This window comes from Ascaphus truei, chromosome 20 (genome assembly GCF_040206685.1).
Source record: "Ascaphus truei isolate aAscTru1 chromosome 20, aAscTru1.hap1, whole genome shotgun sequence".
Taxonomy (NCBI): Eukaryota; Metazoa; Chordata; class Amphibia; order Anura; family Ascaphidae; genus Ascaphus; species Ascaphus truei.
The window spans coordinates 12,584,527-12,602,963 of NC_134502.1; the positions used below are offsets into that span (position 1 = coordinate 12,584,527).

At 44.1% G+C, this 18,437-nt stretch overlaps 1 protein-coding gene and 1 long non-coding RNA gene across 2 annotated transcripts in view; one reads left to right on the forward strand and one right to left on the reverse strand.

Annotated features, from left to right (window-relative positions):
• The window catches only part of STXBP2 (syntaxin binding protein 2), a 45,731-nt gene extending 38,414 nt beyond the window's left edge, over positions 1-7,317 (forward strand). The window contains exons 17-19 of the mRNA XM_075577274.1: positions 1,258-1,343; positions 6,340-6,497; positions 6,602-7,317. Coding sequence (XP_075433389.1) covers positions 1,258-1,343; positions 6,340-6,497; positions 6,602-6,681 — 324 coding nt within the window. The 3' untranslated portion in view covers positions 6,682-7,317. The remainder of the gene's footprint in view (positions 1-1,257; positions 1,344-6,339; positions 6,498-6,601) is intronic.
• The window catches only part of LOC142470667 (uncharacterized), a 30,244-nt gene extending 12,363 nt beyond the window's left edge, over positions 1-17,881 (reverse strand). The window contains exons 1-3 of the long non-coding RNA XR_012789305.1: positions 17,806-17,881; positions 15,650-15,760; positions 5,222-5,365 (exon numbers count right to left, since the gene is read on the reverse strand). This is a non-coding gene — a long non-coding RNA (uncharacterized LOC142470667). The remainder of the gene's footprint in view (positions 1-5,221; positions 5,366-15,649; positions 15,761-17,805) is intronic.
• Between the last annotated feature and the right edge of the window lie 556 nt (positions 17,882-18,437).

Below are 18,437 nucleotides of genomic sequence, written 5' to 3' on the forward strand. Positions count from 1 at the left end.
GGGTGCCCAATATATAGATCCAGAAAGTCTCCATTCACAGGGTGCTGCACCCTGTCTCTCCTTCTTCCTCTTTTTTAGGGAGGTCCTCTCAGTAGGACCACCTAAGGAAGGGGAATTTTATTTTGAACACGTTTTTATTTGAAAGCACGTACTATATGCAAGTCTGTGGAACAGCCATGGGACCAGGTTCGCCTCAGTTATGCCAACCTCTATATGGGAGCGGGCCATGTGTTCTATGGCTGTTTCATTGATGATATTGTCATCTGGGAAGTTAAGGGGGAGTTATTATTCCCTTTCTCATTATCATACTACAGCTCAACCCCGTTATAGCGCGATCCGTTACAACGCGAATCCGCTTATAACGCAATGCAAGCGTGGCTCCCAATTTTCGTATTTATGAATACTTTACAACACGATTATTGGTATCTTAAATACTTTATTGTACAATGCATACAATTGTACATTATTTATAACGCGATCCGCTTATAACGCGATGTGATTCTTTGGATCCCAAGCACAGCGTTATAAGGGGGTTGAGCTGTATATGAAATATTCATTATCTACATTGGAGATATATTATAAATGTCCTTCTTGTATAATGTTGATAGCAGTTTACCTTTTGTATTATCGTCTATTTAGTATTATTGCTTCTGTAAAATGTATGTAGGCAATTATCAAAATTTCTCCTTGTATAATGTGGATAGTTGTTATCCTTTTGTATTGTCCTCTATCTAGTATTATTGCTCCTGTATACACATATCTATTGGCTAATTTAGCTAGATGTTTCCTTTTTAGGTCTATCCATGTTGCTCGCTTTTTCGTTGTATAACTTGTTCTATTTTTTATTAAATATGTTTTTTAAGCTGTGGATGCCATTTGAAAGTAGTACACATAGGGTTAATTTACTTGATTTGTTGCTATGGCTACTATGGACTATCTAAAGCCGTCTATCCAACTCTAGACCCGGATCGGATGAAACGCCACTGTTCCACGGCTGGACTCCCGTGTGACCCATTGTAGTGGCGGTTCCTTGAGAGTTATCTCAGAAATGCGATTCCTTTACTGGCGTTTGTGAGTGCGATGACTTTAGATTCTTGGTCTGATTAAATTGTTTATTTAGTTTTACACTATGGAGTGTGGGCTCTCCCCTTTTGTTTTGTGTGTGTGTGTGTGTGTGTACACACACACTGTATATAATGAGATGTTCTTGTATATCCCTGTATCACACGTCTTTCCACGTATCGCCCTGTCGTGTAGGACGCCATTGACGATAAGTTGGACAAGAAGCTATGGCCATTTGTTTCGGAGCCGACTCCTGTAGGAACCACTCAGACTGTGGTCAGGTGAGAGGTCTGCCCCCTTCTCTCCAATCCATCTCTCTCTCTCCCTCTCTGCGCTATTGGGTTTTTAAGGGACCATGGAACACTACACTTGTTCACTGCATCTGACTAAAAGACTGTATCCCCAAAACGTCGTGCTTTTTTTGTTGCAAATAAATTATTATTTCTGAATGTCCATGTGACTCAGTTAAAATTTTCTTCCTGACTGCAGAGACATTTTTTGCTATAAATAAATATTGCTTTAAAATAAATGCAACTATGAGATCACTATATGATACTGGTGACCCTTACTGCAGAATTAGTTTAACAGCAGTTACATAGTTACATAGTAGATGAGGTTGAAACAAGACATACGTCCATCACGTTCAACCTATGCTAAATATAGACGACAGATACTTTATCCTGTATCCGTACTTACAGTATATTGATCCAGAGGAAGGCAAACAAAAAAAACCAGTGACATATCATCCAATGATATCTCATAAGTGGAAAAATAAATTCCTTCCTTACAACAAACATTCCGATTTCTCCCTGGATCAACATCCTTCTCATGTTTACTTATTTGATATATCCCTTTATACCTTTCTAAAAAGATGTCCAACCTTTTTTTTGAACATATCTATTGTATCTGCCATCACAGTCTCCCTCCGTAATGAATTCCACATTTTTTACTGCTCTTACTGTAAAGAACCCTTTCCTTTGTTGCTGGTGAAATCTCCTTTCCTCCAACCTTAATGGATGACCCTGAGTCCTTTGTACTGCCCTTGGGATGAATAGTTCTTTTGAACTACAGTAGAGTCCTGATTACCCAACCTTCAGTTATCCGACCTTCCGTTTTATCTGTCATCCCCCTCCCTTCTCACCGGCGGCAGTAGAAGAGGAGGACTGTAGACCACAAGAGCGGCACCGGAGGAGAACAGCCAGCGGCCGAAGAAGAGGACCATGTCCGCGGAGGAATGGAGTTAAGACACCGGTCAACATCCGGTGTTACAGCTCGCTCCTCCCCGGCCGTTCTCCTATGACGCTCTACTCCTGCTCCGCACACAGTGTCTGATGGTCTTCTCCTGCCTGCTGCCGCCGCTGCCCGCTGACATGGTCCTCTTCTCCGGCCGCCAGCTGTCTTCCTCCGGTGCCGCTACTGTGGTCTGCAGTCCTCCTTTTCTTCTTCTGCCGGTAAGCAAGAAGGAAGGGGGGGAGGATAATACTTTCCCCATATTATCCATCATTTTTGGGTTTCCGCCACTGTATCGGTCCCGTTTTAAGTTGGATAACCGAGACTCTACTGTATTTATAATGTCTTTTCTAAGGAGTGGTGCCTAATATTGTACTCCATATTCCAGGTGTGGTCTTACTAATGCTTTATTAAGGGGCATAATTATATTTACTTCACTTCCATCCATTGCCCGTTTAATGCAAGATAAGATCTTGTTTGCCTTTGCAGCTACTGCATGACTTTGGGCACTATTGCTAAGCCTGCTGTCTACAAGCACTCCTAAATCCTTCTCCATCAAGGATTCCCCCAATTTATCCCCATTTAATTTGTATGTAGTCTGTTTATTCTTGCTTCCCAAATGCATAACCTTACATTTATCTGTTATACACCTCATCTGCCATTTTCCTGGCCAAGTTTCCAGTCTCTCCAAGTCCTTCTGGAGAGAAATGACATCCTGCTCTGATTCTACTACCTTACACAATTTAGTGTCATCAGCAAAGATGGAGACTTTGCCCTCTATGCCAACCTCAAGGTCATTAATAAATAAGTTAAAAAGCAGGGGTCCCAGTACCGATCCTTGAGGTACTCCACTCACAACTTTAGCCCAACCTGACAAGGTTCCATTTATGACAACTCTTGTGGTTTATCCTTAAACCAGTTTTCAATCCCGGTGCAAATATTTTTACCGAGTCCAATTTGCTTTATTTTGTACACTAACCTCTTGTGTGAAACCGTATTCCTGAATATTATCCCATACTAAACCTTAAAGTAGCTTCCCCACTATTGATGTCAGGCTTACAGGTCTGTAATTCCCCGGTAGTGATCTGGCTCCCTTTTTAAATATAGACACCACGTCTGCTTTACGTCAATCTTGTGGTACTGAGCCTGTGGAAATGGAGTTGTAACTTCACCTCACACAGTACCTGAGCCTTAATACAGGCAACCGTTATGAATATCAATGTCCAATCATTCTGAACTTGACGTACATTCCTTGCAGGTTAGCAGTGCATGCTTTTTGGAATAAAATAAAAACATTAAAAAAGCCAACAATAATAATGTAAAACTTGGCCCACCTGAATGTATTCAATACATTTTAGAAGCTTTTCTTTTAAACAAAAATTAAAGAGAAGTAATTTCTACTTCTTTGTTGGTTACTTAAAAAATCACTCTACATATAAACAAAAATGTTAATTGTTTCTTTTCATAATACTTAAGCTGATTTCACTTGCAGCTTCTTCATGCCTTTTTCGGAAAACCAAAACTCAGGACAAATTAAACCTCATCAATTAGTCCTTTTAAATACACATTCCCCTTAGTTTCTGATCAGATTCCATCCTATAGTCTGTCAATTTTAGATTAGACTGCGTGGCGGAACTCGATGAGCCCCAGTGCAATATGTCGGCGATGGAGGGAGCCCACCCAGGTGGTGATTACGGAGGTTGGTCCAGACTTCCATGTTAGGACCACCTTGGTGGGTTCCCTCTTCCATCGCCATTTGGTAAGGCCCTGTACCACAGGTAGGGCCCAGAGAGGAAGGGTGCAGAGACAGCCTTTAGAAATGCCGGAATGCTGTTCCGGCTGCCAAAATAAAATAAGTACCGGAACAGCGTTGTAGCATGTTGAGGATGGGCCCCTAAAGGTGGTGGGCCCAGCGGCACATTATGGTAGTTCCACAGATTGGCAATTTGGATCACGGGAATCAAGTACCCAGTGGCAGATTTTCAAGGTACTTGGCTGTGGGGCCGCCTCCTTGCTGCCGTCCTTCTCCTGAATCACAGCATCAAATGATGCCGTGGATGTCACCAACGTGACGTCGCATGGCGTCACGTTGCCATCGTAACGCAACACGTCATCAATACCTAGCATTATGTCACTCTTAACCACCCGTATAGCATTTCATGGCTTCTCCCATTGTTACGGGTCTGTTGGTTTTATCTGAGGATCCTTCCGTATTTTTCACAATCACTTCAGGGTTTGTGATCTTGGCAATCTTTTCCATCAGCCCATCATTATAAAATACATTGAAACTGCTACTTAAATTGCTACACAAACTTAATTGAACAGCGGATTGATTTCTCATACAATGCTATTCACTTATGAATACGTATCACTGACACCCTACGCCATGACTTGGCTCGCCAATCTGTAAAGCTCACGTATTTCAGATTTTTTTGGGGAAGCGTGACATAGAAACGTCACACACGAGAATATACAAATATTGTGTTGATGTAAACAAATCAAACTGCTGTTATAATATATAGTTATCATAAAATGACAAACGGCATAATGATGGCAAATAAAAATCCCACTTTCAGGTCTGCAACCTGTCTTACTGGCCGTGCACTTCTTTAACCCAGGCTGTGCTGCAAAGCTGTGTAATACGGCAGACATAAGCTGATAGGGTTCCATGTTAAAATGGACAAGAAGCAAAAAGTGACACACTGAGTGTTCATTTGCATGTCACTACCCAGAATCCCTAGCTGCAGTGGAAGCATTCTAAGCTAAGAGATAAAAGAAAGTAGGGTTGCAGACCTGTCTGCGACGTGTGAATGTGCTCACAAGTGGGGGATTTGTTTGCTGTACACTATGGTGGAGGGGTTTTGTCACTTTTTTTTTTTTTACCCACCATAACTTATTTTGCGTCATGTTATATATAGGTAGATATTACCAGTAGTACTGGGAGGCTGTAACAAGTTTTCCTCATATCCTCCCGTCTATGTTCTTGAAGCTCCTTCCTCTTGGGGCTTCTATTCCTTGTAACTTGTTGTCAGATCTTCTACGCTGTTCAACCAAAGTGTTCATAATACCAGCACTAGAAACAGATTAAGTGTAAAAAGGGTACAGTATTATGTGTTTATTTAATTCTTATTAAAAAAAATAATAATAATTAAATGAAAAATATTTATTACAAAAGGTCAACGTTTCAAGAAAAAATGCTTCTTGGAGGGCCCAAACGGTAACCTTTGTTCTAATAAATATTTTTTACCAGTCCTGCAGTGCCTGTTACTATTTTCCTTTTATTCCTAATCTTTTTGGAGTTAATGCACCCGGGCAGTATATAATCACTCAAACCAGGTTTGTAGAAGAAGATTCAGCACTGCAATGTTGACTATCAAAAAGAATGTATTAAAACATCCATAAATATCCAACGTTTCGGTCCACTATATGACCTTCCTAGATAGATAGAATAACCAGCACTCCAGGTCTTGTGAAAAAATAGCAAAAGTGTAATACACAGGTCAACGTTTCGGCCCTCTCTCGAACCTTTCTCAATATATATTTTATACTCCCGACCAAGCTGAATTTGGTTGTCCACCTGTGCTGGAATGTTTCTTATGACTATTTGTGCTTCCCGGGGATTGTAAATAACTGAAAGTGACAAATAGGTTCCCTCTGTAAGAGTAATGTTACCCGTTTCCTCTTGTCCTGTGTGACATTTGCAAGCAGCTATTGAACATCCATGTTTTTCTGGCCCAGATTTACATATACAGTATACAGTACAGGGTAATATAATATGGTTAAAGCAAGATTATTCATATATCTACAAAACACCAGCCTCCTTTTCTTACACTCTCGCCTCCCATGACCTCTCTCCACCTTGCTCCCTCTCTCGCTCCCCCCTGCTCCCTCTCACACCCCACGCCTGCTTCTCTTCACCCCCCAAACCCCCCACTCGGGCTCTCTCTTATTCCCAGGTCTCTCTCTCTCTTCCCCATATTTTTCTCTCTCCGACCCCCTCCCCCTGCTTGCTCTCTCTCTCTCACCTCACACTCCCTCTCTCCTCAGCGCTCGTTTCGGTCACTGGCACAAGACTCGCGGTGCTGCAGAGTATCGCTCCGGCCCTCGGCTCCTAGTCTATGTCCTGGGTGGAGTGTCCATGTCCGAGATGAGAAGCGCATATGAACTCACCAAGGCCACTGAATCCAAATGGGAGTTTCTGATTGGTCAGTTCCCTGTACCATTTGTCTCTTCCCCGTTTTATCAATCTCTTTCTTTCTCTTTGTAGCTTTATATCACTCTCTCACTTACTCTCCCTCTCTCTCTCCAGGTTCCACTCACATTCTCACCCCCACCATCTTCCTGGACGGTCTGAAGTCTCTGGATCAGCCTCTCCCAAGCAGCGAATAACCTGTACCTCTCCTCCACTTACCCAGTCCCTCTTTCCAAACCCCACCCCCTGCCACTAACACTCCACAAGGCAGATCCTTGTAACCCCAAACCAAAGACTCACAAAACTGCCACAATGTAACCTTGTACTCCTCCCAAAGCCTGGGACATACCCCATATTTCTACCCCTGACTTCGTGAGGGGCAGTTAATCCTCTTTTTCTCAGTGTCTATGGGACCAAGAACAGCCTTATTAAACCCTTGTGTATTAACAGTATCCTATGAAAATTCTAATTATCCTAAAAATCCGATATGAAGCTGCAATTAAATCTATTTTATTCCAATCCACATTCACGGGATCCTATTTATCCTACAATCCCCTGTAAATTAACAGATCACCCTATTTTATTTCCATTAACATTTATTAAAGCACGTCCCCTCTTATAAAATAGACTTCATAGGGGATTTAAAGGGGATTCAGCATTCTCTTTACATAGGCATTTAATTAACGCCATCCTATAAAAATCCCATATATTTTTCAAATACCCAAATCAACGAACAGCCACCCTTAATATATTTTTTGTTGTAGGTTGTTAATCCTTTCAGCGGACCAACATATGCGTTTTCCGTTGTTGACATTAAAGTGTACAGGACTTGAGAGAGATCTCTTTTGATATGTCTATATATAATTTCATTGCATGTGTGTATTTACAGTGCCTTTTTGTTATTATTATTCTAAGTTTTAAAAGAAGTACATTTTTGTGATCTGTGCCTTTCAAAGTTTCATCGTGTGTGTGTGTGTGTGTGTGTGTGTGTGTGTGTGTGTGTGTGTGTGTGTGTGTGTGTGTGTGTGTGTGTGTGTGTGTGTGTATATATATATATATGTGTATGTGTATGTGTATGTGTATGTGTATGTGTATGTGTATGTGTATGTGTATGTGTATGTGTATGTGTATGTGTATGTGTATATGTATATATATGTATATGTATGTGTATATGTATATATATGTATATGTATATGTATATGTATATATATATATATGTGTATATGTATATGTATATGTATATGTATATATGTATGTATATATGTATATATATATATGTGTATATATATATATATATATATATATATATATATATATATATATATATATATATATATATATATATATATATATATATATATATATATATATATATATATATATATATACACACACACAGTGGTCGACAAATCGCCAAAAAATCTACTCGCCAAACAAAGAAATCTACTCGCCACCTAGTACCACACGTGTGCTGCTTGGGCCAATAGGAGCTCGCCACGATGTTAAATCCACTCGCCCGGGGCGAGCAAATGTATAGGTTTGTCGAACACTGTATATATATATATATATATATATATATATATATATATATATATATAATGTGTGTGTGTGTGTGTGTGTATATATATATATATATGTATGTATGTATATATATATATATATATGTGTGTGTGTGCGTGTATGTATGTGTATATATATGTGTGTATATGTGTGTATATATAAAAATAAAGAGCAGTTGGCACACTGAAAACAGATTATTCACTGATGCTTATCCCATATATGCACATACACAGAAAAATATTTTACCAGATGGGGACAGCACACAGTCGGGGAAATCCAAAGTAGATGTATTCAAGACAAATACATAGGCACTGCATCCAACGTTTCGGTCATCATACAGTGACCTTCCTCAGGGACGTGTATGATGACCGAAACGTTGGATGCAGTGCCTATGTATTTGTCTTGAATACATCTACTTTGGATTTCCCTGACAGCACACGTGTGGTACTAGGTGGCGAGTACATTTTTTTTGTTCGGCGACTAGATTTTTTTCGTGATTTGTCGACCACTGTATATATATGTACATACATACATATATATACACACACATACATATACACACATAAACACATATATATACACACATACATATACACACACATATAGATCTGTATTCTTAAAACTGTGCCTTAATTTTCTGTATTTTAAGGGAATAAAATAACATTATTGGGATCTTTGTCATCCAATAAATCTGACCATAACTGCCTATTCCTGTAGCTCTCATACCACCTTCCCATTTTCACCTCATAAAGCGCTTCATATAAATCGTTCTGCAAATGCTCTGATTACAACTCAAAAATATTATTTGGGATGTTATAAAATGGCTGCCACCACCGGTCTACCTGTAACATTGGCAAGCCCTGATCCTCACTTTGAGATCCTATGAGGCCCATAACCAGAGTTGCGTGGTAATTTAAGCAGCGTTTATGCTTCCTGGGCTTATTCATAGTTGGGTTGTGAGGCCTAGACTCTCAATGTGAAAGAATGGGTCTGCAGAGCCCAGACATACCCTGCCGAATACACTGCATTGCACATCCATACCCTGCAGAGCATATACATATACTGTAGAGCACCCCCATAATCTGCAGAGCCTTTCTCTTTTAGCTAATAATGCTGCCCTTGTTACTCATTTATAAAGTGTCTTTAATTACTCTTTTGTGTAATGAACCAGCTTTATGATATGATTATTGTGATAATGATTTAATAAAGAAAAAGTGTGTGGTTGTACGTGTACACTGTCCAAGTATGTAACAGTGACACAGACAGACAAGACCTATGTCCCATGGTCCTATGACCCTTCCCACTTACATGGTGTCACACAGAAGGGGCCTATGTTACATGGATGTCTGTCCCTCCCACCACATGGTGACACAGAAGGGACCTGGAACAAATGTGTCATCTCTGCAAAGATCCAAATAAATTGAAGGGAGCTGGGAAAGTCAAAGTAACAATGGATGGAAATATTTTGAATGCAATCAATAGAAGAAGGAAGATGGGAGGGAGCACATTTGGAAGAAACAAGACAATCTTTCAAGGGAACCTTCCACTGTGCCTTTTAAGAGGAAAGTTTTACTCCAGTGTATTCTGCCCGTGCTCACGTATGGAGGTGAAATTTGGACCCTTAATGCGATGACAACTCAGAAGCTTCAGGCAACGCCAAGAAGTAAGAAGAGATGTATGCGGGTTTTACCCAAAGACAGGAGAAAGACTAACCGGGTCAGCAAGCAAAAAATAGTCCCCGATGGGTGAAGAAATTAAAATGGCACTGGGCCGGACGTATCTCAAGAAACTGCCATTGGTAGAGATGGCACTCAGCTGGATGCCAAGGTATCAAAAGTAAGATGGGAATATGAAATCAGAAAATTAGTTGAAGCAACATGGAAAGTGCCCACCTGCCCTTTCCAAGCAAACCTAGTTTTATTTATTTATAAAATGTTTGACTGAAAATGATACCTTGAGAAGTTGCCTCTCGTTTTCAAGTAGGTCCAGAGTTATGGTGACAATACATGGTTACATTAAATGAACAGATACATTAAATTCACAGATATTTCATGGACCGTTTCACAGACATTTTCTCATACAGACTCACGGGAGACCAGAACTTAACCCAGGGATCAAGGCACCAGACAGGTCAAAGCAGTTAAATATATATATTTTTTTTCAACTGGAGCCAGCAAGCACAACACAAAAAAACAGTGGGAGCTATACTCACTGAAATGGGCACACAGTGGGAATCCTAGCTGGCTAGGTGCTGAGTGCCATATCAGAGGCTTGCCCAAGGTTTTCTTCCATTTTCTGATGAAATAGGGACTGCCAGACCTCTCTGGTACACTTTGCAGCAGAGCACTTTCAAAAGTCCTGCTGAAAAGTCTTGCTCTCTGCTCCTCCGGCACAGCTGCAGGCCTATAGCATAAAGCACCTTTGAATTTCCTGCTAGTAAAGTTCTCTGCCTCATTTTTGGGTGTCTCACACCGCTTATATCACCTCCACGAGAGGATCCGAATTAACTTTGTAGTGTGGATGGGGTTCCCCTTTTTCTAGCTTCCCTGCTGCCATAGGAAAGCATAATCGAGGGGCTGGTGGCCAATCACAGCGCGGATGCTGCTCACGGACCAATCAGGAGCCAAGCGTTCACCTGCATTAGCCAATCAGGGCTGGGACTGAGCTTAAGGAGTTAAAGGGCTTTGTAATAACCGGATATCTCAGGTTTGGTGGCCAGATGAACCCCAGGGGAAGACGGACAGGGCCTGGGTTTAGCCTTTCTTTTACTGGACCCTACCTCCCTTTTCCATTACAAAGACTACATAATCAGAGTTACAATTTTATAGATATAGATATATATAGTTGTGTGAAAAAGAAAGTACACCCTCTTTGAATTCTGTGGTTTTACATTTCAGGACATAATAACAATCATCTGTTCCTTAGCAGGTCTTAAAATGAGGTAAATACAACCTCAGATGAACAACAACACATGACATATTACACTGTGTCATGATTTATTTAACAAAAATAAAGCCAAAATGGAGAAGCCATGTGTGAAAAACTAAGTATACCTTATGATTCAATAGCTTGTAGAACCACCTTTAGCAGCAATAACTTGAAGTAATCGTTTTCTGTATGACTTTATCAGTCTCTCACATCATTGTGGAGGAATTTTGGCCCACTCTTCTTTACAACGTTGCTTCAGTTCATTGAGATTTGTGAGCATTTGTTTATGCACAGCTCTCTTAAGATCCTGCCACAGCATTTCAACCGGGTTGAGGTCTGTCATGGGAGAGGGGGTATGGCCCGGTATTAAAGGGGTTACACCCCATATGGCCACCCCCTGCTCTCACTTGGGAAACAAGGGGTTAACTGGACTGCGGTCCAGTAATGTGTTTTTCCCCTGCTTCAGCAACCAAATGTATATGTCCCTGTAAATGTGTATTGTTCTCATCCCAGTGTTTGCACCAACACATACACTGGGGTTGATGCGGGAGGGAAGGGGTTAATGTTAATTCAGTGATTATAGCCCTTTGTTCCCTTTTCCCGCCTTCTCAGGCTCCATTTTGCAGCCTCCCATAGGTCGCCATTGCAGCTCCATGCATTCCAATGGCAGATCTGGCAGTTTTGGGCCTGTTTCCAGCAAAGACCAGCAGGTGGCGTCCGAGAGGAGGAGTGGCGGTTTCCCATTGTAAGTCAATGGGGCCATTGACTTCAATGGGGATTCCTCGACGCCGACCTCAATAGATCATCAATGTAGCAGCCATAGTATACCAAGCCCTCCCCCAGTCGTGCATTGGTCCAGATGTAATTGGCTTCCTAAAACCCCATTTAGAGGTTAGCATAGCTGGAGGTGAACCTGGTACCCATGGTCGTGCTACAGGTCTGAAGATAGGTGTCACCGAACAGAAAATAATTATTGTTTAAGATGCAACTGATAATAGAGAGAACAAATGTACGTTGGACTGGCAATATAGTATTATCTCCCTTCAGAAAGGGCTCAATTGCTGTCACGCTGTGCCTACCACAAACTAGACGAGACCCTCGGTACTTAGGTGGGAATAGAGTAAACACCACCGACAGGCACGGGAATCTGATCTGGAGTGTGCGTAGTTGCTCGCGCCGGGTCAGGAGCAGGGAGGGTAGAGGAGTAGTGAATACTTGCCGAGTTGAGGGTAATAGAAGTACGGAACGTTGGAGGTACTAGTCGCTGGGGTCGGTGCTGGAGAAGGTAGAAGAGTCGAGGTCCGAGAGCCCAGTTCAGGTTGCGGAGGGTCGAGGATAGCCAAGGTCGGGGTTCCAGAGAGGCGGTGGTCCAAAGGCAAGCCAAGGTCGGTACACGGGAGATCAAACAAGACAAGGCAGGATATTAGGAGACAAGAGAGGTAAGCACAGGAACAGGAAGCTTATGCTCAGCCAATTTGCCAGTGGCACAGCTGAGCCTAAATAGGTAAGGCAGCCCAATAGGAGCAAGAGGCGGAACCAGGGCGTGTTCGTGCAGAGCCTGTGGTAGGCTATGGTAAGGAAGCCAGGTGGGAGTGCTGAGGCAATCAGTGCCTGTTGCCACAGAGCTTGGGTACGTGGTACGCGCACCGCGCACAGGGAGTGTGCACCGTGATCCGGAGGCGGGAACTCCCGCTGTGACTTCTGTCCAGCGCAAGGAGGAGCCGCGTGCATGCGCGGAAGTGGGAGTGCACATGGGAGCGCGCGAGTGATGGGCTCCATCAGCGGCTGTCAAGACAGGTAGGGGAGTAGTGCGCCTGCGTGTGAAGGTGCGTGGCACCTGGCTCCTGACAGTAACCCCCCTTCAGGAGCGACCTCCGGGTGACTCCGATAAGGTTTAAGGGGAAACTTCTAGTGGGACCTCTTGAGAAGGACAGGAGCATGGATGAGATGATGAGGGATCCAGGATCGTTCCTCAGGTCCGTATCCCTTCCAGTGAACCAGGTATTGTAGAGTTCTTCTGGAAATTCTAGAATCAATAATGGATTGAACCTCGTATTCTTGTTGACCATGTACGAGTTGCGGGATTGGAGCTGAGGATGAAGGATCTGGGAAACGGGTACTCTGAAATGCAGGTTTGAGGAGAGATACGTGGAAGACTGAGGGAATCTTCATCGCGGGTGGAAGTTGTAGGCGGAAAGCTACCGGATTGATCTTCTCCACAATGGGGTATGGCCCCATTATTTGGGTGCTAGCTTGAGGGTAGGCACTTTGAGTCGAATGTTTTTCGAAGAAAGCTATACCTTGTCCCCAGGTTTAAATTCTGGAGTCCCACGGCGGTGGCGATCGGCCTGAAGTTTCTGTCTAGAGATGGCCGTCTTAAGGTTCTCCTGGATTCCTCTCCAGGATCTTTGTAAGGACAAGATCCGTTCATAAGCCGCTGGAACATCGGAGGGTGAGGAGTCGATGGGGAGTCAGGATGGATGGAACCCAAAGTTGATGAAGAATGGTAAATTTTGAGTGGATTCATTTCGTAGGGAATTGTGAGCGAATTCAGCCCAGGGCAGGAGGTCCACCCAATCGTCCTGTGTATCCGCAATGAAACAGCGTAGGTACTGCTCCAGCGTCTGGTTGGTTCTCTCCGTCTGCCCATTAGACTGTGGGTGATACCTGGAGGAAAAATGAAGGGAGATGCCTAGTCTTTGGGAAAACGCACGCCAGAATTTGGAAATAAATTGGGGACCCCGATCAGACACGATGGTTAATGGAACACCATGAAAGCGAAAGACCTCTTGGACAAAAATATCAGCAAGGGAAGAAGAGTTCGGTAAACCTTTGAGAGGAACAAAGTGAGATTGCTTCGAAAATCGGTCGATGATTACAAGAATGGTATTTTACAATAAAGTCCACAGCCAAATGGTTCCATGGGCGATCGGGAATGGGAAGGGGGTGTAGAAATCCTTGGGGTCTGTTACGGGGTGTCTGAATTACTGGGTTTACACCTTGATAAAGGGCGCACAGCCCGAAATGCGGTGGTGAGCATTTTCTTGGTGATCCAGGGGTGATGTTTGATCCCTTCATTCATTAAAAGGATTTTTTTGCTACAAATAGCCTCCTCCATCATTTGCAGGCAGTGCACTGCCTTTGTTTACCCATTCTACTTTTCCTGTAAAGTATAACTAGTTTGGCATAGGTTTTGGATGTCAGGGTATCAATGTGCATCCCGAATGTTAAGTGGGAGTCAAACCACATGCCCAGGTATTTAAAACTAGTAACAGGAGTTAGGGTGGTGTTAGCGTTGGTTCTGATCTGGAGCTCAGTCACTGGAAGCTTTAAAAATGTAGTCTTGGTCCCAAATACCATTGTTACAGTCTTGTCAGTGTTTACAAACTGTTTGTTTTGGGAAATCCAGTTTTTGAGTCTCAAAAAGTCAGTCTGAAGTATGTGTTCAAGGTCGGAGCGGCTATGGCTGTGTGCATATAGGATTGTGTCATCTGCATACATGTGTATTGAAGCTTCCTTACAAGCTGTGGGAATATCATTGATGAACACTGAGAAGAGTAGGGGCCCCAGAACAGAGCCTTGCGGGACGCCACAGGTGATATCCAGGGGGTTGGAGTTAGAGCCTGAGATGGACACATGTTGGGATCTACCTGATAGGTAGGACTGAAACCAGTTTAAAGCATGTTTCCCTATTCCAGAGCTCTGGAGTTTGTTAAGCAAGATAACATGATCAACAGTATCAAAAGCCTTTGCAAAACCTAGGAATACTGCACCAGTGAGTTGTCCCCGTTCCATTCCACACTGGATCTCATTGCAAACTTTTAGCAGGGTAGTTACGGTGGAGTGTTTGGGGCGAAAGCCAGATTGGAATTGGCTAGGGAAATTTGTCTTGGTATAGTAATCGCTTAGTTGGGAGTGGGCACATTTTTCCATGACTTTGGATAGAATTGGGAGAAGAGAGATTGGCCTGTAGGTTGAGACAGTGTTTTTGTCCCCACTTTTGAAGATTGGGACAACTCTGGCAGTTTTCCAGGTCTTAGGGATATGGCAATTGGTTTGGCAATGGCTGGGGCACCAAGTCTTAGGAACTTAGATTGTAGTATGTCAGGTCCACATTGGCTGCTTATATAAATATATATACACCTCACCTTAGAAAAACAACAGCAAGATGTCCTTAAGAACATACTAGTGTAACGGTTATTCCAACCCCCCCCCCCCCCCCCCCATCGCAAATAGGGATCATGTGGGGAAATCTACATGTTACCAGTGTGGTGCAATACCTGTTAGGCTCACAGGAGGCCTGAACCTCCGCCACTGGGAGCCTGGGGTGTATCCTGGAACATATACTTACAGCGCCTCCACCTGTGCAGGGATTCCAGGTGTATAGAATGACCCCTGACACATGACCCACAAATAGGAAACACATACAAGGAAGTATATATATGTAACTTTTACTATATGAGCAAAACAATAACATCACATCACATATAGCAACACAGCCGTGTCACCCTTTGCCACTAGCTGACTACTATAACCTTGCCCCTAACTGGGCTATACCCTTACACCCCCTTCCCAACCCCGTGTCCAGAGCGTCCAAGCCCACCCAAGTGTGTGAACAGGCCTGTCACATGTGAGGAGCAAGTTAAAGTTGGTGCACGTGTGGAAGGTTGTAAATACCTGCCCAGGTGCCCCTGCACCTGGTTGTCTTCGCAAAGGGTCTACCGGATCTGCTTGGTCCAGCGCTGATCTGTACCTCTGCGTTTGATGGGGTCCAGCCAGACATCCCACCTTAAGGACAGTCTCTGGATCAGCAACACAGCATACAGGAACATGCAGCAAACACTATCACTGGTCACTGCACAGGGTCTCTCTCTCTCCTTCCCTGCACTAAGGAACTGCACAGGGTCTCTCTCTCCTTCCCTGCGCTAGGAACTACACAGGGTCTCTCTCTCCCTGCACTAAGGAACTGCACAGGGTCTCTCTCTCCTTCCCTGCGCTAGGAACTACACAGGGTCTCTCTCTCTCCTTCCCTGCACTAAGGAACTGCACAGGGTCTCTCTCTCTCCTTCCCTGCACTAAGGAACTGCACAGGGTCTCTCTCTCCTTCCCTGCGCTAGGAACTACACAGGGTCTCTCTCTCTCCTTCCCTGCACTAAGGACCTGCACAGGGTCTCTCTCTCTCCTTCCCTGCACTAAGGAACTGCACAGGGTCTCTCTCTCCTTCCCTGCGCTAGGAACTACACAGGGTCTCTCTCTCTCCTTCCCTGCACTAAGGAACTGCACAGGGTCTCTCTCTCCTTCCCTGCGCTAGGAACTACACAGGGTCTCTCTCTCTCCTTCCCTGCACTAAGGAACTGCACAGGGTCTCTCTCTCCTTCCCTGCGCTAGGAACTACACAGGGTCTCTCTCTCTCCTTCCCTGCACTAAGGAACTGCACAGGGTCTCTCTCTCTCCTTCCCTGCACTAAGGAACTGCACAGGGTCTCTCTCTCCCTGCACTAAGGAACTGCACAGGGTCTCTCTCTCCTTCCCTGCGCTAGGAACTACACAGGGTCTCTCTCTCTCCTTCCCTGCACTAAGGAACTGCACAGGGTCTCTCTCTCCTTCCCTGCGCTAGGAACTACACAGGGTCTCTCTCTCTCCTTCCCTGCACTAAGGAACTGCACAGGGTCTCTCTCTCCCTGCACTAAGGAACTGCACAGGGTCTCTCTCTCCCTGCACTAAGGAACTGCACAGGGTCTCTCTCTCCCTGCATAGCACACAGCTGAAGGGGCACAGGGTCCTTACCTAAGGGCCTGTCCCTATGAACACCCACCCTCACTAGTGGGGAGTCAGGGCCTCAACTCTAGCCCGGGGTACTTCTGGCCTAGGGCAGAAGCTCGCAGCTCTCTGCCCCCCTTCCTTCCCCCACTTTTTCCTCAGTCTGACTGACTTCCAGCACATTGCCCATACAATGTATCCACTCTCTGCAGGGGAAACTGCAAACACTATTGGCTGCCTGCAATCATCTGATTCGCCTGCCTCTAAGCCTGCTGGGAGTTGGAGTCCTCTCTGGGGCTTTTCCCTATGAGGACCGCATGGCCGCCTCTCTAATGGCTGCCTACCTCTCTCTATCTGGGCCTGCCCTAGACTAATGGCCGCCGCGCCACTTTCCTGCGCATGCGCAACAGCTAGGGGGCCTTCCTGCCTCCCTACACTTTCCTGCGCTAGGTGTAATCGCCGCCGCAACGGCAAAGTCGCACCGCGCATGCGCGAACGCGCACAAGATGGCGGCGCCCTGTCACTGATGCCGCCGGGAGCCGCGTTCGCCCCTGCAACTGCCTGACATACCGCAGGGGTCCCCGCTACTCCGCGGAGGTGTGTGGGGCCAGGGGGAGACCCTGCTACACTAGTTTATATTTAAGGTAATAATAATAATAATAACTTTATGTAGCGTTTTTTTCTTCATGGGACTCAAAGTACTTCACATTTACAAAAAGGGAAAAAGAAGAAAACATTTAATTGTTATAAAAGATACGAGGAAAGATACAATACAGAATGGGACTGTACTGTAGCTATTAAATACCGGACAAGTTGTGGTTCATTCATTAAATGCCTGGGTAAAGAGGTACAGTAGATCTTGGTCCTGTTTTTATTGATTTCCAGAGAGGGGGCCTCTCGAACTGTACAAGGCAGACTCTTCCTAACAGTAGGAGCAGTGTGGCTAAAAGCTCAGGCCCCAAAAGAAGTCATGGAAGTCATTAGCATGATTTTGGGAACTGCTAGGACTCCTTCATCTGTCGATTTTGAAGTGAGCTTGTTTTAATTATCTAAACACTACTGTGTTAAACTCACCTTACAAAGAAAGCAGCAACATTACATGTGAAAGCTGTGTCCCTTCAGGACTATTTCCAGTCTACTGGCTGTCTGTAGAATAGAAAAACCCTTTTAGAAAACAGATAAGGTATAGTGTATTGTGGATAATGTCCCATTCCCCTTCCAATTTTTTTACATCAGGAAGATAGGTGAAGATGTGTTGCACTGCCTCATTTTCCAACTCCCATTGAGACCGGAAAAAATACAAAGTGAGCACTCAGCTGAACAACAGGTCAGGTTTATTGCAGGGTGGTGCAGCAAAGGGACAACAAAGCCACACGAACGCACCTACGCGTTTCGTGCACGAGGCACTTTATCAAGGTGACTAACAAGTGTAAAACTGCATGATTTATACTCACCTGTACTGTGCCTCGCGCAACCGGGTGTGACGTCATCGTCACGCGTCGCAACGGGTCGCGGTGACGCGGCGTGCACAGCCATTGGCCAGGTCAGTCAGGTGGTATGGTAATGTTATCTGACTGTCTTTTTTTCTCTTTTTTTTCCTAAAACAAACTTTATTAACAACACATAAATGTACAATGAGGTAAAAACAGGTTAAAAACGCATTTCAATACTATAATAGCAGTAGATCTACATGGGCATAGACAATG